The following is a 24,489-nucleotide window of genomic DNA, read 5'->3' on the forward strand; positions in this document are numbered from 1 at the left end:
ATCGGATGAATGCGGGATTCGCTTTCTGTTTAGCGAACTGTCAAATGCCCGTGCTGTGTTTGTCAAAGTTTCTGACGTGAAACGCGTCACCTCGCGTTATATTCACGAAAGCAGAGTGACGATGCGATGCCAAACCGTTGTGTATTACCTAACGGTCGCGATCGATGGCTGTGTTCTAACGATGCCTCACGAATACGCAGCGGCACCTAACTCATTTAGGCGAGGATGCAAAGGGATTCTCGAGGTAAGTCAGGGATGCAGTCGATGTTGTGTTCGTCTGTAGATTCGCGTGCGAAACACAATACGGTGCATTTAGCCCGCTGCGAAAACTACTTGACAAGCTAAACTTATTCCTTGTTCGTGCCTCACTGCGTTCGTGTGATTTTTATAGGTATTTGAATGCAGTGCGGTCCACTGATTACATAACATTAGAGATCGGAGTGGTGCGATCATTCAGATTTTCTTCCAGGACTTCAAGCCGCGCTGATGAGCATTGACTGTTTGTAGAATTACATGAAGATTTGCATCGCTGGCGCTATTTCTGAGGTTTAAAAAAAATGAAAAACGAATGGTGAGCTCATTCCCGAAAATCTTATTGCCGGTAACCTATGGTTCAAATCGTTTTCAAGGAATCCAAGCAGCAGCCCAGTTGGACCACTGAGCGCATGTTGTCGCCTAGACAGCCTGATTCGTTTGTACGTTCTGTGAATATGCATGTACTTAACAAGCTTAAGTTTCAAAACTTGGTAGTGTTTTATATTTTGTTTAAGTGTTGACGACACAAAAGTTTTTATTAATGATCGAACACATGCATTACACCGATTGCAGCAGCCCAGTCCCGCTCGTACGAGGAATTTCGAATATTTAAATTCTTATTCTTCAAAGCAGATTTTTTTGAAGCTTTGCACGCATGATAGAAGTATATAGTGCGCCAGAACTACTATGAGGAAAGAAACAGAACGCCAGGGAGTTAAACCAGAAAAGCGTCTTGTTCTTTGCACCATGCTGTGGGGTTGGAAAAGGGGAGTAGAAAGATGAGAGAGAGGAGGGAATGAAAGAACGGAATTAGCCGTGAATTCACTGATGCATCTAGGATTGCACCACTAGTCAAATGTGTTTGCACGAGCCCGTTTTCCTTTAAGAAGCACAAAGGTGCGTTCACTGGCTTGTAGGCCAACAAGCGATGGGGACGGTGTTCTAGAAGCACCTGCACGGAAAGTGGTCACTCATCCACTTGTCACCGACGTGTTACTGCTTGCCTTTGTGAAGCAAATCAAGCACAATGACATTGCAAATGTGATGTTCTTTTTTTAGTGCCGCAGATATTGCATGCTGCACTTATGGCCTAGAAAAACACACCAAATTTTCACATACAAAGTACGTTTTTCGGCCACCACTCGTGCAAGTAAGCGTGAACGGTAAAAATGTTTTCACGCATGTGTTCACGCTCAGTGTAGCACAGATCGAGGGCATGCCTCAGTAGGCATGTCATGACTCTGATTCTGAATTCTCTGGCACGTATAAGATGGGCCGTGTACACTTTTATTCGATTCAACCGTGCAAATGGGACCTCTGAAAATGTGCTTCATATACGTAGTGCACGACCGGATTAAATTGCATGCTGCTGTAAGGAGATTTGCATGGTTCCTTTCTAGAGAATTCAACATGCGTACTTGCAAGCAACAGCTTGTGCCTGCCGTTTCTATCCGAACATACTTCGTTTTTTTTTTTCCTTCTTTTTGCACACGGCATATCGCTTTATGGATCAAGTTCCTGCTTGTAGCAAATCTCTTTTCTAGTCCATTTTTACTTACCTCTTTCGTGTTGCCTGTACACTGTAGTTAAAAAGAATCGTTAATTTTTTCCGTGCACTTCCTGATCTTGCCTGTTGGCTTTAAAATCTTATCCCCAGCATGTGCCAGTATGCTTCGACTCTAATGCCTCGGTACCTCTATCACGTGTAGGATGGCACCACTTGTTGACTAAAGAAAACGCTCCACTTCTTGACGATTCCTTCAATGAGGGCCGATATAATGCAAGGATTCTTTTTGTGCTTGACTCTTTGTTATTGTGGGCTAATTTATTTGCTGCCAGCTCTTACCATTGGAGGGGCAGTGTCCCTTCCCCTGTGACAGAACCTTAGATGTGCTCGCCCTTTCCCTGTTCGGGCACCCCTCGCTAGAATGCCGAAGTTTGGTCAAATCCATGCACTATCCGTTACTCTTGTGCTTGCTTAAACACGACACCTGCAATTCATGCACACTAGCACCTGATTTCACTCGGCCGAAGGTCGCAGGATCGAATCCCAGCTGCTGCGGCCGCATTTTCGATGGAGGCGTAAATGCTTCAGGCCAGTGTTATTAACTTTAGGTGGACGTTAAAGAACCCTAGGTGGTCGAAACTTTTGGAGCCCTCCACTACAGCATCCCTCATAATCATATCATAGTTTTGGGACTTTAAACCTCGATAATAATTATTATATTATCACTCTGTACTCAGGGACAGCTCATCTTGGCAGTGGAGTGAAGGCTAAGGAGGCGGGGCTTCCGCATATTCGTGTTACTCCGCAAGTGGTTTGGCAGTTTGCGGCTGATTTTGGTTTCGCTCAATCACACCATTTTTCGAGTATATTTTTCTGAGAACAAAATGGCAAGTTTGCGGCTGCACACGGACCAACACATGTAAGGGTTGCTATGTTTACTTGGGAAAACAGGCGTGCAGAAAACGTGGTGCTGTCCAAGAAGTGGAAAAAAAGAAGAAATTCTTGTAAAGTGAACAATAGTTTTATTTTACCTACAACTTTCCACAATTGCTTTAGTCTCATAATAAATAGAGCAGTATTTATTTGAGCAAGGCAAATGAGAAAATCATCAATAATATTGGGTACTATTTCTTGGCGATTTCGCAGGGATGCATTTTGGTTCTGTAGCTTCCACAACACTGGCAAGAAAGAGTTAGTGGATTTTGTAGGATGTTCCGTGGTCGAAGCATAGTGACTGCATCTGTCAACTAACTAGCAGTGCTTCTCTCCATTTTTTGGACTCGAGGTAAAGTGTAGAGTAGAGGAGCATGTCAAGATGAGGGAGGCATAGATTGTCCTGTGTCGTTGCTGTTCGCTGCCCATCATTCTCACTCCATCCTTTTCCCACAGCTTCATTCCGCCACTCTGCCACTGGGCTGCCAAGCATTGTTGAAGGGGACCTAGGCTCGCATCTCACACTCCAGTGCAACGTCAGCAGGCCACACCACCAATCGCAGCGCTTCGTCTGGCTCAAGGACGGGCGAGGTCTGGGCCCCGAACTCAGCTGGACGGAGTACGAGTACCGTGGTGACCTGGTGTCGTCGGGGCTCGTTTTGAGCGACGCCGGGAACTACTCCTGCTACCTCGACACGCCACACCCGCACAGCAGTGCTCAGCTTATTGTCCGTAGTAAGTGGGCACATAATCCCTCAAATTTTTACCTTCCAAGTGCTATCTAGAAAGACAAGGTGCATAGCCTAGGGGGTGTTTCGGTGTCAGAGCACCCCCTCAAATTTTCTCAGTGCTGCATACCCTCTCTCCTCCTTTCCACTCATATTAAGCGCGTAGCAATTTAGGGGCCCGGCTTGTCGATGTCCGTATGTCTGTCACATGATCACGCTGAAGATCTAGAATAACGAAGAATTAATTGCAATAATTAACTGAAAAAAACTCCCGCCATCTCCCCGTAAAGGGAACCCTGAGTAGTATGCGAAGCAGCCATGAGTCGACTTAGATTTCTGTAAATGTTTTATTTTCTTCATCTGTTCATGGTCCTTCTATTCGAGGTTCTCCTGATGTTGTTACTCATCATATATGACTTTAAGCTCAGGGGAGCTGTTCCCCTGATGTTGTTACTTGTCATATATTACTTTAAGCTCAGGGCAACGTCTTCCCTTGAGTATAACGGCCTTGTGGTCCGTAAAGTATAAAGTTAATGGCTCTTGCTGCAAAGGTTGCAGCTTGAAGTTTGAGAATGCGATGTTAACGCGCCCGTTTCGCTTCGGCTTTGCGAGCCCGCCGCTCCGGATCGGCTGGGGAACTGGCTGCGTCGATGCGACGCCGGGGAGACAAGCCCCGTTCATAAGCTGCTTCGCATCCAAGGGTACCTTGCATGATTTATGGCGTGGTGGGTACCTTGGATGAATGACGGTGATTTATGGCGAAGTGGGTATTTTGCATGATTTATGGCATAGTGGGTACCATGCATGATTTATGCTAAAGCACGCGCCGCAGTGGAGCGAGCGCTCTATCACACGTCCATACGTCAGGCAAACATTCCTTTCTGCACACCATGCGCAAGCTCTCCGCTCGTGCGAAAACGTCATTCTGTTTTTTTTTCCTTATATCCAGTGGCACCGTTTTCTCAGGCAAAGATTCCTTTCTGCACACCATGCACAAGCTCTCCTCTCGTGCCAGCACTTCGTTCTCTTCTTTCTTCCATACATCTAGTGGCACACGGGGCACTGGTCACGCCGGGGAGACAGGCCTCGTTCATAAGCTGCTTCGCATCTAATAGCTAAAAATGCTTCCAAAACTTCAGGCTGACACCCGCGCCACACAAGAGGGGATGCCACCACCTCATTAAACGTGCAATTTCTGTGTCCACCAGTGCTTCTCCGGCATCCAATCATGCTGTACTACACACTTTCTCAGGTTTCACGTTAGCGGAGATGCATTTAGCGCAGCATTTAGGACTACATTAAGACCTACACCAAGAACTTGTTTAAGTTCTCCTTGGATGCAGCAAGACATGCGCCAGTGGGAAGTGGAACGCCTTCCCACGTTCACAGCTCAAGCTACGAACTCTGTCTCTTGCGTTCCTGAAGCACTGTGTGGTATATGCGTGAGCACAGGCATAGGATTTATTTATATAGATAGATACTGCAGTGAACAAAAACACAACCAGCCCTACGACTTTATTCAAAACAAAGAAGGAGACTTAGTTTGGGTGCAAGCTCTATTTCGGGGAATGCACAGAATGCACATTTCTTTTTAATTGAAGCGTATAGGTAATGGGAAAGAGCTACTACTGCATGTACCAACAACACACCTACGAAGTTGTCCACAAGATTTCTGTACTCCAGCAGGTTTCAGTCGCCCAAGTGGCCAGCTTTCTCATAGTTTCTATGTACATGTATCCGTTTGAGCCTATACTGCACTGCTGCTTTGCCCTAACGGGCCAGTTTTCTGTGAAATGCCAGCGTTGTTGTCCAGCTATGCAGTCGCCCATAATGTAAACTGTAAACCATACAGTGCAAATATTAGCAGCTACCTGTAGCATGTGCTTTACTAAAGTACAGTAATTTTCATACTTGTCACTGTGTTGAGCGGTTTTCTAGCGACAGCGCAGCTGTGCCAATCTCTCTCATGCTTTCTTCTCAGCTCCCCCAGGGCGCCTGTCGAACGTAACAGTCCATCCGTCGAGCGTGGTGGCCACCGTAAGGTGGCACGTCACCAGTGACGGAGGCTGCCCCATCTCCCATTTCACATTGGCCTACCAGCCTACACAGCAGCCGCCAGCCAATAGCTCTGCTGCAGCCCACCATTACCAGCCTGTACACATCAGTCCGGCTGCTGTGAGTACTGGAGGCGTGAAATGATTCTCCTTGGAAAAGAGCAGTAAAAGGGTAATTAGAAAAGCTGTGAAATCTTTGAGAAGACCTGCTGTGGTGTTCTAGTGGTTATGGTGCTCGACTGCTAACCCGAAGGTCGCAAGGTCAAATCCCAGCCACGGCAGCTGTATATCTGTGGAGGCAAAATGCCAGAGACTTGTGTGCTCAGATTTATGCGCATGTTAAAGAACCCCAGGTGATCGAAATTTCCGGAGCCCTCCAATACGACGTCTCTCATGACCATAGCATGGTTTATTATTATTATTCCAAAAATTATTCCAAAATTATTCCCAAAAATTATTATATTAATATTTGGGATGTCTGTGGCTGTGAGACAATGAGGCACCTTTTTCGTGACTACGTACTTCCAATCAGAATGCAATATCCTAAAGTCTGTTTGTTACAGACTGACATGTGCACAGAGATGCTTGAATGTGTTGTTGGAGCTCATGAGGGCTTATGGACTATGTGAGAGATCGTACAGTCAGTAAACTCACCTATAATAATACCGTGTAATTTGTACAGTAACAATGATACCATGTAATATAATTATTTGACTTGGCCTTGTGTTTAGAGGGTCACAGGGACGTGTCATTCATTGCTTCACAACTGCTGATGCACTGCTACAAGTGCACACGTAGCCCATGAAAAACACGATCCCTTAACCATAGTGAAATGATTAGCAATGCAATCTCAGTGGCATTTTTTTAAATGTATGGTCCAGCTTAACAGAAGCGTAAAGGTTTCAGCTTTATTGCCAGCTCCTCAGTGTTTACGGTGCATGACTGAACTTCACTGATTCAAGGGAAAGCAGAAGCACTACGATCCACTTCGGTAATTTACAAAAAGAACGGCATTTATTGCGATTCTGAAGTCTCAGTGGGATGCATGCTAGGAGCAAATGTCTCACAGACTGACACAATAATGGGTTTTATGCCAAACAAACAAATGGCAAAGGAAAGAGACGAGACTGTTATCTGTGATGTTCCCTTTCTGTGGCTGGCAGATTTCTCACTAACAACAGTTAAAACCCAAGCATATCAAACTCGGATAAATCGCATTGTCCTTTATATTGAACTATTTTCGAACACAACAACGCTTTAACGTCATTGCTCAAGATGTACGGCTACATTGGACAGAAATATTTGGAACTGGAACGCTTTATATATCGAAATTTGGCAGTGTGAAACGTCCCTGTTGTAGTGGAGCAGATGCACGACCGAGTATGCGCCTGTGAAGGAGGACGAGAAACGACCCGCGTTCTGATTGCGCGAGAGCCTGTGCCGCCTTTTGCCAGCCTTGCACTGTGTCAGCGTACGGTCCCTTTTCGTCGCGACTTCATTACACCAATAAACCTCATCACACTGTGAGTTTGCTTTCCCGCACAAGAAGTTGGCATTTTCTCACAGAAGGGGACTCTTCCGCATGCATTTTGTTGTGCGACTGGTGTGATTAGGAGGGCGCCGCGAAGTGCGAGTAGAAACTACCACTTGACTTCACGTGCTTTCTCCAATGATTCCTCATCGTTGCACTCGTCAACCCGTTGCGCACAGTAGGCGTTCGCATCTCCGTGATTTTCTGCTCCCTTTGTTAATGCGACATATGCCATGAAATGGAAGAAGCTGCTGTTCTCCGCAAAGCTGGTAATAATAAATAAACACAGTCGAATGTGTGGGAAAGAATTCTGACATCTTGGCTGTTTACAGCAACGAAAGAAGCACGCAGAACACGATATTGAAGAACAAGGCAAACATTAGAGTGAAGGTGGAATAGAAGCTTTCGGTACCTGAAGAGGATGCACAACTGCGAATTAAGATGTTGAGGCATTGTTTACATCGATACAGCATTTTCTTGTGTATAAACCACCGCTGCGTAGAACATGCACCTCCAAGCACAAACCACAAAAAAAAAATAATAATAAAAACTAAATTTGTGCCAGAAATATGGTAATTTCTTTAAACGATTTGTATAGAATAGTACGATATATTGAACCGATTCCAGTTTTTTGTGAGTTCGATATATGCGGGTTCGACTGTACTGTTCCTTTGCCTTTGACGTTATGGTTTTATGATGGCCTATGCAGAGGCAGTTCTTCGTTTACCACCTGGAGCCGGGCACCCCGTACATGTTCCGCATGTGGGCTTCTAACCGCCTAGGTCCTGGAGAGGCCACGACGGTGTATGCCTCCACGTCCAAGCCGCTCGATCCCACAGGTATAGTTCATTGTTCACTTTAATTAACCTAAACGTGGAAAGAAAATTTAATCTCAGGGGCTGACTTGTCAAGGGAAGTCCAGGGGAACATGGAGTGATGAGAAATTGTCAAACAAGGAATGTCTTTGAAGCCAGCACTTCGTCAAGGGGATTTGTTGGCTGTATCCACATTCCTCGTTCGACTATTTCTCACTTGTAGAGCACTGAAAACTTGTTTGTGCCCTCTCTATGAACCATAGGCTCTGCAAGGTTCATGTCATTGCTGCCAAGCCCATTTTACAGCAATCGTGAACCTGTTACAATTTGAAAGCCGGAGTATGTGCAAAAGCATGATAGCAACGATAACATGCACATAGAGCATGAGAAAAGCGGATTGATGACACTATGGGCAGAGCAAGACCTTGGCAGTGGTGTACTCAGTCTTGATGGGATGCTTTGCTTCGTTCTTTTTTTCCTTTGCTTATACAGAAGTTGTGCAGAAGATGTTTGCCGGTGGGGACGACTTCAGCACGGCGGCATGGATGGTGGCTGTCTCCATGGTCATGGGCACTATCCTCATTCTGTCTTGCCTCAGCTGCCTGCTCATTTACAAGGAAGGCCGACACGGTGCGTCCATTTGTATACTCCCTGTTCATTCTTAAACATCTTTTTTTTTTTTAAGTTAGCATAGAATGACAAGGGAACGGAAAAGAAGCCGAGGACGACAGTGAGTTATATAGAGCGACGAAATGAAGAAGTTCGCAGGGGTAACGATATTGGCTTGCACAAGATAGGTCAACATGCAGCTGTGGCTAAATCTCGCTTTATTTGGGCCACTTACAGACACAGGTCTCGGGCATGCAAGAAAGATGCGATGCAGCTATCTCGCAGCTGGTATCTTCAGCGTGCAAAATAACTTTCCTCTGAGGTGAGCTTTGACAATGAAAGCGGTGCATCACCATTTGCACTTCATTGATAACAGATATGACGCACACAAGTTCAAGTTTAGCACGACATGGACCTACGCAAACTCGCAATAAAAATGTCCTCAGTCACCCTTTCGTGATGGCAGTCATACTGCATCTGCCCCTTTGATGGCAGGCTGTTGCCAATGCTATGAATACAGTTTCAGTCTCATATTCGATTGTAACCCACAGGCAATGGTTGGACCCTCTTTATTGAGAAACAAGGTGCATGTTAGATTTTAGTAACCATAATACATCACACATTACATGTCCTCCGAAATTGCCCGCTGGCGCACCCTTCTTGCATCGGCCAATACCTCTCGGGCTTGCGTGCTCCCACCTGCTGCGTAGTTAATAATGACATTGCTGAGGAGAGAGCGACTGGCTTTTACTGTTTTTGACTCTAAATATCTTGCACTAATATCTGACTCTAAAACTTGACAGGAGCATTGACTATGGATCGGCAAGGCTTTCTTACCATGTTCAGTAGGCAATGCAGGGCCCCTGCTGAGTGATATGTTTTGCTTACTTATGTCTCAGTGGGATTATCAGATTAGGTTGGCTATAATAGTTTTGATCCTTTGGGTAGTGTAAATGCTCTTACTCTGCATCAGGAAAAATTGCCATTGCAAAAATTCCACTGTCCTCCAAATTGTTTTGGAACTTAATTGAACGAAATTTATTTGTCTCAACATTCCAGCACATCCTGCTGTCAAGTAATTTGGTCTCACACTGCCACCTGCTGTCCTTCCGATTAACATGTCGTGTGGAGTGTCCTGGGAAGGCAGCCATGGTGAACTCAATTCTCAAATGAATGCAAAATTCTTCTTCATCTGTGTTGTACTATGTAGTTTGCTTTTTGAGGGCACTCAGACGCATCTCTCTTGTTACTAACTGCAGTCAGGCGTGTGCTCATTTTTGCCTGAGTTAAAACCTTGTAGGCATTTACGGAACTTATCTTAACAGTTTCCTCACACTGCTTGCGGTGAGTTATTTCACTCCTGCCAACTCTTCCAATTTGCCCAAGAGACTCCCAATTTGTGACCATCCTCTGGATTGTACGGGAGTGGCCATCAATCTCCGGATAAACAGCCCTAATCCGAGCCAGAACAAAAATGACGAAACATTGCACTTCTAAAAATTTTCTGGCCTTGAGGAACCCCAACAGCTTGTCACGGGACACTCCTCTCTACTCACTGATGTAAAGTGATGGGAGGTCGCTGTGTTCATGTGTGGCCTTGGTTATGGTCCGGCATGTTATCTTTATCTCGACAAGGAACTCACAGTAACATCACACTGCAGAACACGCAAAGTGAGCTTCGCAGTCTTACAATGCTATGCGGTTAACCCTTTGAGGGTCGATTTTTCTCGCAAAATGCGTCCCAAAAATGTGTATTCTTATTGCTGAATTAAATTCTTCAGACGAACTTATTTTAAAAAAATTGTCTAAAATTTTTTGGGTGATGTAAAGCGACAAAAAAATCATTTGGGTTGTTACGTACGCATTGTTTATTCGTGAGTAACAGCAAGATAAATTCTAAAAAAATCCTATGCGACTGTTAAAATATTATGCATTGAAATAGACATCTGTGTAGTTCACAGGCGTACAAAAATAAGTGCGCAAAGTGATGTTATGTGGAAACACGGGGGGAGAAAAGCCACTTTTGATCCAGCCAGCATCATCTCGCCGCGCACGCTTTTGAGATGTTGCTCACTCATCAACATCTGAGTCTTCACATGTAAGTAACTCCTCGTATGATGGGCTGACATTTACTGAATCAGATTCTGATTTGGCAGTTGAGCAATCGTCACTAGGCTCACTTGCGGCTGGGAAACCGGCGCACACTTCCACAGCAAAAGCAAACTGCTCGGGTGAGCGCGCTGAAGAAAACTGTATATAGTTGTGAGCACTTCCGGAAAGCGAAAACAAGTGCGAAACCTATGATAATCCTTCCTCTTATCGCCAACAAGACGGAAGCGGTTTCTGCGAGTCTCCGAAACGGGAAACGCAACCACAGCGGCATCGTTTGTGTCAGTCAGCGCCTGCACGGAAACAGGCATAACCATGTACTGAGGAGCAAGAAACGAGATAGTAACAAATCGGTCACGTTTTGAAACATTCTCAACCAGAAAGCCACCAGTTTTGCAGGTGCAACAAGCGGGAACAGGCCGAAGAACGAAACTGAAACTAGCCGGCGCATATTCGTATAATGAATCGAATACAACGCTATTCGATTTGTGATTCGAAATTTTCGAATATTCACACACCCATAGTCATTGCACACTTTGTTCCGTGCATGCGTGTGTGTAACGAAACACATGCACTAAATTACGAGCACCGGAAAGGTTGCCAGTGTCTAAAAAATTTACTGCAACCATCCAGAGCTGTGTAGGACATTAGTGTAGCCCTGAGAAGCAAGAAATAAAAATGTGTGTTTTTTTCTTGTCACCCCCCCCCCCTGCATATTGTTTTGCGAATCTCCTAATTTTAATGTCCCTAGGTTGGCAGGTACACTACCTTGATGTACTTTGCATAAATGTTACAATGAGCCACATTATGAAACAATGCTTTCTTGAGACTATCAATGAATAGAAATATTCTTGCTTATAATCCTGGACAGGATTGCCTGACTGATGTTTCGATTACTGCAGAGGAGTTTCAAGACGAAGTGGAGGAAGAGGAAGAGTCGTCGGCTGTGCCACACATTGTCGCCAACCCCGGTTTCGAGGTCGACTTAGAGGAAAGCTTTCTCCTCGATCGGCCAGACTGCAACGACAACAACGAGCGTGCGGTCAGAACCAACAACAACTCTGTGGTGCGCCCGTCGCACGTGTAGCTGAATCGACAGTGCTGACCCGGTGCATAGAGCGAAGAACCTAGCAGGAACAGTGGCGACCTGCAAAGCTCAGAAGCTTAGTCTTAAAGATGCCTGAAAAGCCTGTAGACGTGCGGATGATATGGTTTGTGGCTACCAGACTCGCTTGCCCCGTGTTTTGTTGCGCTAGTTTCTCTAGTGCATTATACTTACGTCGAACCGACAGACCTTCGCCTGACTGGACTGATGGGCCAGCTTCCAGCGTGGCGCCAGTCTCTCTGCTTTTCAGCAAGAGCAATGAACAGACCGAAGTGTGGAAAGTACAATGTTCCTGAAATCAACGTGAAGATATTGGTGTGTTGAAGGCCGCATATTTCGTGCTGCAGAGATCGGGAGTGTTTTTTTTTTTTCTTTTGCTGCCATGTTTGCTGCTACTCTTCTGCTGAAAGACCATAGTTTTGCCGAATTTGCTGAAGAGTTACCCTCACCTAACCATTTGCTGTAGCGTTCTGCTTCCTTTGTAATCGAGAGACTCAGAACCGGTGCATTTATATAGAAGTAGCACGAAGATGTATAGATAGGGGCTGACAGCAAAGTAGAGCAGTTCTGTTCAAGGCAAAGGTTCCCTAGAACACTTGGAACTGGCCGTTCCCAGTTCGTGAACTTGCGTTCACATGTCCTGACTCGTGACCCATTCATGTGGCGTGACATGAAAGCCAGTGATGTGGCTCAGCCTCCATCACTCGAGGTTTCGCTGCCTCAGGTTGGTAAGCTCCAGTCGTCTTGTTCCCTCCCTTTCATGAAAGCATGCGCAGTTAACTTTGCGTACCTTCTTCACGACATTAGGCGCCGAAGAGTGTTTTGCAGTATGAGTGATGATTGCCATCTTTTTTTTTTTGTTTTGTTTTGTTTTTGTTTGTGATGTCCATGCATCGATCAGTGGCCCGGAGTCTGGCACTTGTATATTTGCAAGGTTCTCAGTGAGGCAAAGCAACTAGTACAGGAAAGATGAGATGGGTCCGTAAGCGTCACAATATTCACAAGTGTCACAGTGGGAGAAAAAAAAAAGTCTGATTCAGTCGCTTATGGAAGGCCCGCCTTGTAGCAGTTGTAGCCAGTTTTCGGAGAGAAAGCGCCATTTCGGGCAAGCACTTGACTCAGCAAAGTTGAAGGAGTACTTAGACATATTTTCGAATACATAGAAATGTTGCTACATCTTTACGGCATGTAAAGGATCACATTTGGCGCGCATGAAGTTTGGGGGTGCAGCACATTGTAATTTTACGCTAAAGATGTGTTCAAAACGCCAACTGTGGCCTATTCGTCCTTGTCATGATGATCCGACGCGGAGCAATATGTCTTGATATTGAGGTTAGAAGTTTATTGTAGACTGTTTAAACACACAATGTAGTCCATACACTTTCTGGGACCCAACACAATTGTACAAAGGTACCAAATGATTTCGGTAACATGAAAACCAATTTATATGGCAAGTATTTGAAACAAATATGTGTATTAAAAATTATTCCTAAGATCAGTACTGGGGCAAACATGAATATGTAATATGTTGTGATATTGGACATTCACTGCATTCTAACAATGTGGTTTCTTGGTTATAGATGGTTCTAAATTGTTGAAATTAACACATGAGCTCGTTACGTATGTCAGGAACAAGCAATGCGTCAGGAAAAACGTTAGCTACAAATTCATATGGAAGGAATAATTTTTGTGTATCGGGAGTAAGTGAAAAAGAGCTAACGCTCCGGTATCAGTAAAGCTATTGAAAAATACAGCCCATCTGAATTCCGACATTTGATTATTATAATTAATGTTTATTTTAGGTAGCAAAATATTATTGTGTAAAGTGCACTCGCTAGTCTATAATGTAGGAATGAGGCTAGGTGTAGTGGCATGGCTCATAAAATAGAAAAGCACATTTGAAGAAGTAGTGTAGCAGTTGTGATCAGGATGAAACTTGAGTGAAATTGAAATTTGCTTTTGATCATGGCTAGTGTGAGGGCCCGTAACACATTGTATTAATGATTGCCACGTGTTTACGCATCTGCTGTAACTATCAGGCATATGTGTTGTTGGGCAAGATTAAAATGCCTCTACTTGACAATACGTTTTGCCGCATGTTTAAGTACGTGAGCATAGTTTCATGGTTTATTAGTCTCATGGTATCATGAAAGTGCTATCCAGGTGAGGTTCTTTTTTTTATTTTCGTGATTCTCGACTAATGAATGTAAGAGACCAGCTTTCACGACATGTGCTTACTCTTATTTTTACAGGGAAAGCATGTAGGCTGTTGAGTAAATAGTTGCCAAATACATTACTAACGTTTTGCGTTAAGTGTACAAAATGTATTCACTAAGGAACTCGTGTAACGCTTTGCTTGCATTCTCTGTAGAAAAAAGAAAGATGGACTGAAATTTGTTTGCTTCGCATTTTTTTTAAAGAATCGCAGCTAGAAAAGGCTGAATCTTTTGACAATTTGTCATAAAAGAGAGCCGCCAAATTCCTTTGCTTAACTTAGAGCTAATGGAATGTAGCATTTGCAAGAATACTGGTTTCAATTTGTGAAGATCACATTTTTTGTGTTACTGAATTGAACCTACCGCATAAGCATACTGAATACACCCATGTTTTTTGTACCCTGAGCTGTTCAGTTTATACCATAAGTTTTATGTGTCGCAATTATGTAGTGTCTTGTGCTTCACACAGCTGACAGTTATAAAGTAACGCTCCACATTATGTGTCTAATATGCAACGTGTTAATTTTCTTTCCTTCTACAACTTCACAAAATTACATTTGAAGCGTCTCGGCTAGTTTATGGTCACAAATTACAGTACCTTGCTGGTTGCTCATTGTGAAATTTTTTTCGCTGTAGCAGAATGGTTAAGATGGTTACCTAAGTGCAATCAAAGCTTGGAAAAACAATGGTATGTGCGAAGCTGGCTCATCTACTAGCATTTGTACTTATGCCAAATTTACAAAGTGCAAGCTGCACTACTTGCATAAGCTACAATGTCATTGCTTTATTGTACTCGGTTAACAAACACCGATAACATGTATTAGTTTTGTTTGTTTTGTTTTGGCCATCTGGTCTTGCATTGCAAATCTTAACTCTTGAGTACAGCTACCTAGTGGCTCCGTGTCTATGGCTCGGCTGTGGCTACACCAGCTGTTTTAAAATGTGGGCACAATGCAGAAATGCTTGTCAAGTGTGCTTCATGCTGGCAGACATAGCCAAAATGTGCTATGCCTGTCGTGAGCTTAATTTCTTCCCGCCTCACATATTGGTGGTGCAAGGAAACATGTGTTCTTGCAGTTTCTAAGCACGCGTTCGTATTTGGCTTGGTAACATTCCTAGTCAAAATACCATGAACAATGTCTGGCAGCTCGAGGGTTACTCTAGGGCGCAGCGTCGACACTCACTTTTGTGGCGTTCAAAGTAGGAGTAGCACTGTGCTCAGTGTCAACGATCAACGCAGTTTGTGTACAAACAGAGTCGACACCGCACGTAAAATGGCACCGCACGCGGCTTTAAATGAGCTTTCGGTCTTTAGGGTAATCGTAGTTGCCAAACAAGTAGTGGATAGGAGGTAGCTGACAAGAATTGACAAGAGAGTAAGCACACGATTGAGCGAGTAAGTGATCAGTGGCGTAGCCAGGGGGGTGTTTGGCGCTTCAACCATCTCCCTCCGAAATCTTTACATTTTGTATGTGCATATATAGTACATGCACACGTACAAACACATGCACATACATACATAAAGGGGGGTCAGACCCACCCCATGAAAAATTTTCTGTCTGTCCCCATGTTTGTGATGAACTTTAATTTGGATCTTAGGTTGCTTTTATGGTGCCTTGACTGTCATAAATTAAGATTGCTCTCACCGCCAGAGGGATTAACTGTAAACAGACGGGGTGTGAAATTTGGTCTTCATTGCATTGTACTTGCTGTGTAATGTTCTCAAAGTCCTGCATAACGTACATGCGTTACGCAGGACACCATTATGAACTCTTGCGGCTGGAGAAAGGAAATACAGTTACTTCTCATAAATATTCATAAATTACGGCCATACGCTCGTCTCTGCGTTTTATGCCACTCACCTCACAGAAAGTATGATCTCCTTGCATAATCTTTAACGCAGACAGAAGCAGCTCTTGAACAACAGCTTATTTACTACGAACAAGCCATGTGATGTGGGCAGCACGTTGGCTACAGTTTGTGGGTAAACCCTCTGCATTTTTACGTTTCATACTGTTGTGATTTTCATTCTTTGAGTTGATCAAGCTCTCGAGATTTTGAAAAGTGATGCAGCTATAGTACGACTCGTAATGTGACCCGTGCCATCCCTGCGTAAAATGTCGTTTGCTGGATTATTTACCTGGTTTTGAGCGAGCCTTTCCAGACTACTCGACGCACTGGTGTTACTCAAAGCTAAACATCTGTTTATTATTTGGGCACAAGGGAACATAGTGGAGGAGCAGAGTGTTGTCGGTAGTTGTTGCTTTCCTGACGTTGTTGTGACCAAATGTTCTTTTTTTTTTGGTCAACTTAGGAGGTGAAGCTTGAGCATTTGTGAAGTGCATTTCTTGGGAGGCAATTGCTCGCTAATGTGAAAAGTGTGGGTGATCGTAGTGGAATATTACATAATCTTCCACACGCTTTTTAAGCGCCGATAGAATCGAAGTCCTGTTTTCATTGTACTTCATTCTTTTATAGACATCAATATTTTGTAGTCTGCATTCCAATTTGTGTACTTTGGTGTCAAGGACACTGCCTTCTATGTATTGCTGTAGATTAGTAAGACTTCTTTTACTAATGGTTTTAAGTTTATACATATATCATGAGGTATATATACGAAGTCACTTTCAGCAAAAGGCCAACAAGATTTCTCTGCATTTTTGCATGTTCATATTTGCAAGAGAAGTTTAGTTACATAAACATGAAATGAGGGTTCTTAAAATAGTGAAATTTTATAATTTACTCAAGTATGAATGTTTCAAAATTAGGTCATTGGAATATTTAGTTGAACATAGAATATTGTTTCATCTCTAAACAAAAAGAAAAAAGCTTTTACGAGGCCTGTAAAGCTTGCATACATTTATATCCCGTATGTATGTGTTGTACAATTTGCCATTGGATGTTTCGACGACTGAAGAGCTTATGAATGAGTAACAACTGCTTTTAGTTACCTAGAGAACCAAAGCAGTGTCCGTAAATTAAACAAGAGAGCATGTGTAGTGTTGTGTTCAAATAGTGCATTCTCAAATTGAGCAAGTTTGAATAGAAAAGACAAGTTCACTTATTATTTGAAGTTTTAACTATTCCCACACCGCGGTTCAGATTATGAAAAAATTACCTTGCTTTAATTTACTTATGGTAGTCGCAACTTGTGTAGACTGCTGTCCTGCACATCGCAATTGCATTTGTCACAAAAATGTTGTTGTCAGGCATGTTGCATTGTCTGATTGCTTTCTGCTTCAGAGGATGACATTTTTTGTAATTTGTTATGTGTTCTAAGATGCTCATGTTGAAGTTTGTTCGGTGCTGTAGTAAATTGTGTGGTCCTGAGTTAAATTAGACTGATTTGCACTGCTGCCAAATGAGCTCTTGTTACTGTTGTTATTATACCTTCCTTCATGCTTAGTAATTTCCTTTGTTTATTTCCCAAGCGGCCCATAAAAGCAGTGGAAAGATTATAATGACCCATTTGACCGGCGTTATAAGTTGCTTTTAAAGGCATTAGCCGAGTACTTGGTCATCCAATCGCTCGTGACTTCAGTATAACTGCGATGCTTCATTTATTACATCTAACATGCAGTCTTAAATTGTGTTACATTGCTTAAGGTTTGCTAAGAGCCACCTTACCACATCATCTTGCCTTTTCTTTACAAAAAGTCACACTTTACTCTCCTTACCACATCTTCCCTATCTTGTTATCGTGGAACAAGGTTTAATTATTTTTGCGCAGCTGTTAAAAGTCCTGCTTTGCTGCAGCATTTGTACTACCTATACCATGTGTACCGTGCATTACATTTACAGTGCATTATGTTTACTGTTACTAACACTTCAGTTCTTGCTTATAATACATTCTGTTGTGCTTCTACACGCACATTGTTGTTTTCAGGACTATTCTTGCATGGAAACTTGAATTCTGTCTTGTTCAGGGGCAGATTTTTGTTGCATACCTCAGTGCCATTTTTATGTTAACTTATTTTTTGTACATGTAATGTCAAGCAACTCTTGGCAGTCCATTTGGTGGCTTATTGTGAAGTTACATTGTCAGAGTCTCTTGCTATGCCTTTGTGTGAATGTGTTCCTACTAAACAAGTTTTTGAATTTCTGCATACTTCTTAGGCACAGTCACTTTGCATTATATGCATATTGTATTATCTGCCAGTAGTATGGTACATATAACAGGGTCCTTCGGTGCTGTCTTGTCTCTGATACTTTGATTTTTTGGCTACCTTATCTGCCAACCAATTTGGGTAGGTATATGAACTCAGGTTATGACAGAGGAAAACCGTACCCACACTTTGGCGTTGAGCTTATGACCAGTGATGCATCTATGCTGATGACTCACAACAATGTGCTTTGTTTTGTAAACTGCACTCCTTCCCGATTACAGCTGCCATTCTGGCCTGCAGCTTCACGTTACTGTGCTCATTGAAAACATCAAGGCAAACCTCGAATGTTCATTTGGTATTGTAACATTATTTTGTTAGGACAAGTGGGATATTCTTTCATTATGTATACATAAACATATGTTTTTGGCAGGGCATTATCCAATGTCACATGGCAAATGTGTACGCAGTTTCTCAACATTTGCGGTGAAATTTAATTTTTAGCACACATTCTTAGCAAAAATATTTAATGCTCATTTTGTTGAGCACATTCGTGCACTGGTATTGTTCACAGACTAAAATGAGTATTGCCTTACTGCGTCCTGGAATATTTTGACTAGATCCTGGCATTTACAAACTATGTTTGGCTGACCATTAAGTGGGACTCGACACATTCCTCACTTCCCATGTGTTACTGTTATTTAGCACTGTGTGTGGCTGAATGTAGTTGTGAAATCTGTGTGCCTCTTACTTAAAAATGGAGTCTTCTTGACAAGACGAACAACAGAATAACTGCTGCTACGAAAAACTTTATTAGTATATAAAGAGGAGTGCACTTTAAGAGAAACTTTTTTTCTCTTCACTAACATTGTCCCGCCAACTGCACTAAGATTCCTTGGAAGACGCTCACTTTACGAAGTGGGCGCATTCCTGTCAAGTGCAATAAATGCTGGCCAGTTTCGTTACTGCATTTGTAGCAGTGAGTGAGGGCGCTAGATGGTCGTTGTTGTGCCGTTGTCCACGCCGACATCGGGCATAGTGTTAAAATGGTGTCCTTTTTCTGTGAGAATGGTGCTTTCAGGTTGATTGCCTCACAACGTGACATGTGCCACTATTTTTTTATCGCACCTATAGACAGCGCCTGAATGTGTGTGTTAAAACGCGCCAGGGCAGCCCAGCTGCCGCAGATAGACATGCTGCTTCTTGTATGACAGAACGATCTCTTGTGTTAGTCATATGGCATCAGTGGCCTGTGCTGGGAGTCTATCCGCAGACTATGTGCGTGCATTTTCTTCTCAGTGTAGAAGATGTAGGTGTACGTGAAAGAGCGTGTGAACCGAGGACACAAAGAATGCATACTCAGTTTTATTGTAATAAAAATACTTTGCCTTTTACTGTTTTCTCTTTCGTTTCATCAAAGGGACAACACAAAAAAAAAACTATACGATAGTCTATAGAATAGATAGACTTTTAGTTGACTAGTATTCCTCAGATGGCACTGTTCGCTGCCAACAACAATCAACACCAGTCGCAACGTAAGCAATGAAGCAAAAGTCACACAAATCTGGCAGTCATGCTCTAGTGCACACTTAGCAGTGGACATGAAGCAATATGTTAATAGCTTTTTTTTTCTCTACACTAATGTAGCTACATATTCATTGTTTTGGTCAGCCAGACTCTGGCAGCAAGAAGTTTTAGCAACCAGTTGCACATTACTTTTTAGCTACCTGTGTTTTGATCACAGTAGCCTACAGTAGAGCTTCAGTTAGCAATTCATTCTGCAGCAACTAGCACCAAATACGAAAAAACCTAGAAGATTTTCCTTGTATGGTCTCAAACTGTCGCAGCAGCCGGTGTCCTTCAAACATAACAATCATGAAACTTTGCTTTCAACATCCTGCCATTTACCATGATTAATGCTTCAGACCAAGCAGCTCTAGAGCTACCCTACATGCATGAAAGGGCTTAAAAGAGCCCAATCATGAGAGCTGCTGCTGTGAATTATCCTCTTTGCTAGTTCACAGATGTGTGGCAATTCGTAGGGTTCCAGCCGCTGGGACAGTTGGTGCGCACACTTAATCGACAGCCTTGCTCTGTAACTGTTGTTTTTGCAATGTCGTCCTTGCTCATAACCTACAAATCAGTATGTATCAATAAGATTGTACCACGATCATGATGTGTGGGAAGCTGACGTATAATTTGTGTTAAATACACATCTCTAATACTCTCTGACCTGTGAACACTCAGCAGCGCCGACCAGCGAGAGCAAGGATTTACTTTATGCCAGAAACAGATGCTTTCTTTGTAATCTGCTTGGCTGTGTCCTGCATAGCATTTGCCCAGGTTTAAACAAAATTTATTCTAGGATTTTGGAGAAAAATCCCAATTTTCTAACAGCCTGGGCTCAATAGCTTCAATTTTGCAGAAGTAGTACGCAGCTTGGGCTCAGATGTACTACTTTTTCTGTCACTCGCTCTGTGTGTGCTTCCCTCCAGAGGCCAAACGTTTTCAACGTAATAGTGACCACGCAGTGAAGCTAAAACAGTCTCAATTTTGTGGCACCTTCCTCAAGAACAAGCCCAGTGTTAGCTCGAGCGCTCGGCTTTCAACTACATAACTCTAAAGTCAGCGTACAATGCAGCTATGCACACGCGAGAAAAGAAAAGGAAGCACGCGCGTTAGTCGGAGGTTAACTTTGGCAGTAAAGAAACGCGGGACACTTGTGTCCCTTGAGGGATCGCGCGAACGCCATCATGGTGATCCTATCGGTGACCAGCTTGGACCAGTTGTCGCGCAGCCGGTTCTGCAACTTGCACACAGTGTCCTCCTGCTGCGCACCGTCACCCTCGACGTCCTTGCCAGTTTTGTGGTTTCCGTCATCGCACTGCGGCATTGTCGCGTTGTGGGAACGATTCTCGTCGCTGCCGTGTAGCGTCACCACGCCCGCTAGCAGTTCCGAACTGCCTCTGGTCGTGGTCGTCGGGCTGTCCGAACATTTGCTGCTGGTCGCCATGGCAGGGTTGTTTATCCGGTCCTGCGACTGCCGCGGGAGCTTCGTCGACGTTGTCGAAGCGGCGATCACGTTTTTGAGGGCTTGATTGCCGCTGTTGGCCTTGCAGACGCGATGCGTTTTGGAGTACTGGTGCACAGCGGAGGGCTGGTCGGACAGACGAGCCGGCTGGCTCGGTTTCTTCCGTCGGATAGCCATATTGGTTGGCCGCTGTGCGATTCCTGCAGTGTCCCTCTGAAACGAGATGTACACGCGATTTAGATGATTTCGTTTCTTCGCGCATGAGTGACAGCGTTTTCAAAACCACAAAGCGCGAATCGTCTCCTAAGTATCGTGCTGTGCCAATTAACTATGTTCCACATATGCGGCAGTGAATTCCGACGGCGAAAGCCGGCAGCGGTTTGCAGCAGCGTGGTCAGTACCAAGTGCATATCGAAAGGCAGCCAACACACGCAATCGAGTCAAAGGTCAAAGCCCCTAGCTGTCCCCGTAAAGGTCGATGATGAACAGCTCCTACTCCTAGACCACGGAAACGCGCAGTAAGACGCGGGCGTCGGTTAGCTTAGCGATGTGCGTGGGGTCATATGTATTTTAATAATTGTGTATGCTGAAGTACAGCTGGGTTCGGGTACAGCGAAGCAAACTTGAAATTGGAGCTCTTGCAAAAGCGTTCAGGTTTCGACTGAAGGCACAACAGATAGACTCCCAGAAATCACTTCTGAAGAGTGTCGATGACGCGCGTTGACGTAAAGTTGCGCATATTTCATAATTGTGCGAATGTGTTTCTTCTTTGGTACCAACTATAACTATACCCTGTCTACATTAACTTGCGGTAAGTGATAACAACCGCAAAAGCAAGTTCAACTGCCAGTGCTAAATGATAGACCATGTAGGCATGTAGTTATTGAACGCGCTCCATGTTGAACGCCATTTGAACGCAGACAAAGGCGCGTCGGGCGCGTCAGATGATGGCTGCATATATATACTCAAAATTCGTGGGCTTCACCAGCGCTTCCTGCTCTGGCTTCATAAGCTGTGCGCATTCCGAAAGCAAATACCTCAGAGAGAATGCATGCACGTTCAGAATATGCGTGCATATTGCTTCAACGCTGACGCCGCTGATACCTGTGACTCGGATATCTTTTCGACTAAGCCGGTACGCGCTGTACACATCTACGAACAATTGGACAATCACATCGGTGAGCGAAGGTAACGCGTGGACCTCAACTCCCTCTTTTCCAGAAGTTCATTGGATGAAATAATAATAATTGTTGGGGCTTAACGTTCCAAATCTACGATGTGACCATGAGGGACGCCGTAGTGGAGGGCTCCGCGGAAATTTCGATCACCTGGGGTTCTTTACGTGCACCTAAATCAAAGTACACGGGCCATGGCAGCAAAAACGCATGCAACGCCGCAAGCGCGTTCAGTTCTGCGTGTCGCGGTAACGTATACTCACCCGCAATCGAAGGTCAGCCGAGAGTCGCTGGTCGACAGGCGGCTTGGCGCGCAGGGCGGCAGCGCAGTTCGGGAAGTGACAGCATGGCCGAGCCCCCTCGGCAACCGCGCCGCGCTCAGGGCTGCCGCTGGTGCGTTAGCAGCGTCTGCGGTTCATGCGGAGTTTAGGCGGCCGCGATGAGAGCTAGCAGCAGCGGCCCACTCGGAGCAGTTCCAAAAAAAGAATCCTCTCCGGCCGATCCGATTTGGGAAACGCGCGCGGTGTTCCTCTCCCGTGCGGCCGCGCATGCAAGACGCACGTACGGATCTCGGCGGCACTGCGTCTTCCAGATGGCCCGCACACGCGCTAGCTCTCCCGCTGGCAGCGCCGCGGTCTTCGTCTTGGGCCTCGCGTTGGGCCGTGACAGAAATATAACGCGCCACGATCCAGCGGGGTTCATCATCGCGCATGTTTGCGTGTGTATACGCGCGCGGTTATCCCCATTGAAAAATGCTTTGTTTATTTGCCCAAAAGAGCTAGCGCCCGCGTCTGAAGCGGACGTCGTCACACATATCCTGTGGGTCAGCGGAAAGGAAGGCGAAGTCTGCCGTTCGTCTTCGTATCTTTCGTTTTCATCATCGCTTCATCAGTTACACAACGCCAGCAAGCGCCGTCATTGGCTTGTTATTATTAAGGCGAAAGCCACAAAACGCGAAAATTGACCGTTGGCGTCAGCGACGTCAACACGAGTGACGCAAAGAAAATAACGTGATGACGTCACCGTATGACGTCACCCTGACGTCACATCATGATCGACGCAATCACATGACATCGTCGCTTGGCAGTGTAAAAGCAGGTGAGGGGCAGAAAGCTTGCAATATATTGCCACGCCCGCTTCTTCTTTTATTTTGATGTGTTCGAGTTTGACCAGCAAGGACGGTTATCAACGCTCGACGCTGGCCCCGAAGCAGTGTTCGAGAAGCTTCACGATTTTGGTAGATCGTTTTGTTAAGATTGCGCGCCGCACGCGAATGTTCCAGCTTTGTCGAGAGATAACGCCGCCACCAGCGATATTGCTGGAAAGTTCCATAGCGCCTGTATAAAAGCCGACGCGTGTGACCGCTTGTCAGTTGATCGACGGACGACGCATTGTTCGCCGCTATCATTGTACAGCGTGTATTGCTGTAGTTCTAGTTCTCATTTTCCGGCCACAAGTTCGGCCAAATAAACAGTTTCATCCTGCAAACGCCGACTGCTGTCTTCGTCGACGTCACGACCACGTGACATCTGGTGGAGGTGCTGCTTCATGATCCGGACGCCACCGCGGAGCGCTGACCCAAGCCCAAGCCGCGACGAGGACGACGGAAAGGAAATCCCGGATCGTCGAACAAGCCGCAGGCAGAAGGGACTGCAGCCAGAGCACGGGCTCCTTCCCGAAAAACCCAGGCAGCCGCAGATCTCAACATCGACCACAGCGACGATGACCGACCACGTGCAGCCCGCGCCAATCCTTTTTCGCCAGCCCAAGGAACCGCCAACCTTCCGCGGATCGTCGTTCGAAGACCCGGAAAGCTGGCTCGAAGCCTACGACCGAGTCGCCCTTTTCAATTCCTGGACCAGTGAAGACAAGCTACAGCATGTCTACTTCGCCTTGGAGGACGCAGCTATAACGTGGTTCGAGAACCAAGAGCGAACCCTGACAACATGGGACGTTTTTCGCAGCAGGTTCCTGGCAACATTCACCAGCGTTGTCCGCAAGGAGAGGGCCGAGGCTCTGCTCGAAAACCGCGTGCAGCTGCCAAACGAAAACGTGGCACTCTTCACAGAAGAAATGACAAGACTGTTCCGCCACGCAGACCCTGAGATGCCCGAGGAGAAGAAAGTTCGCTTCCTCATGCGAGGAGTCAAGCAGGAGCTGTTCGCGGGACTAATCAGAAGCCCACCCAAGACCATCCAAGAATTCCTCGCGGAGGCAACAACAATCGAGAAGACGCTCGAGATGCGCACTCGGCAGTACAATCGGCGCGCATTCCAAGACAGCGCAGCAGTTCATGCCCTCGGCTCCAACGACTTCCG

General features: G+C 45.0%; 2 protein-coding genes across 4 annotated transcripts in view; one reads left to right on the forward strand and one right to left on the reverse strand.

The window, feature by feature from the left end:
* Window positions 1-19,359, forward strand: part of LOC119389624 (contactin-1a) — a 250,246-nt gene extending 230,887 nt beyond the window's left edge. For 2 of the 3 annotated variants that reach the window (XM_049414495.1, XM_037656979.2), the window contains exons 2-6: window positions 3,152-3,430; window positions 5,405-5,598; window positions 7,718-7,847; window positions 8,316-8,453; window positions 11,444-19,359. In XM_049414495.1, the coding sequence (XP_049270452.1) occupies window positions 3,152-3,430; window positions 5,405-5,598; window positions 7,718-7,847; window positions 8,316-8,453; window positions 11,444-11,628 (926 nt within the window). In that variant the 3' untranslated portion in view covers window positions 11,629-19,359. The remainder of the gene's footprint in view (window positions 1-3,151; window positions 3,431-5,404; window positions 5,599-7,717; window positions 7,848-8,315; window positions 8,454-11,443) is intronic. The other variant, XM_049414496.1, reaches the window with a different exon arrangement.
* On the reverse strand, window positions 19,329-22,885 carry LOC119389626 (uncharacterized). The gene is made up of 2 exons (XM_037656980.2): window positions 22,435-22,885; window positions 19,329-21,209 (listed from the first exon to the last, which is right to left on the reverse strand). Exon 2 carries the CDS (start codon window positions 21,171-21,173, stop codon window positions 20,655-20,657), a length of 519 nt encoding a protein of 172 aa, XP_037512908.1. The 5' UTR covers window positions 21,174-21,209; window positions 22,435-22,885; the 3' UTR covers window positions 19,329-20,654.
* Between the last annotated feature and the right edge of the window lie 1,604 nt (window positions 22,886-24,489).

This window comes from Rhipicephalus sanguineus, chromosome 4, assembly GCF_013339695.2.
Source record: "Rhipicephalus sanguineus isolate Rsan-2018 chromosome 4, BIME_Rsan_1.4, whole genome shotgun sequence".
NCBI classification, from domain to species: domain Eukaryota; kingdom Metazoa; phylum Arthropoda; class Arachnida; order Ixodida; family Ixodidae; genus Rhipicephalus; species Rhipicephalus sanguineus.

Coding starts and splice junctions, on each gene's coding strand:
- LOC119389626 (XM_037656980.2), bottom strand. CDS start 21,173: ATGGCTATCCGACGGAAGAAACCGAGCCAGCCGGCTCGTCTGTCCGAC.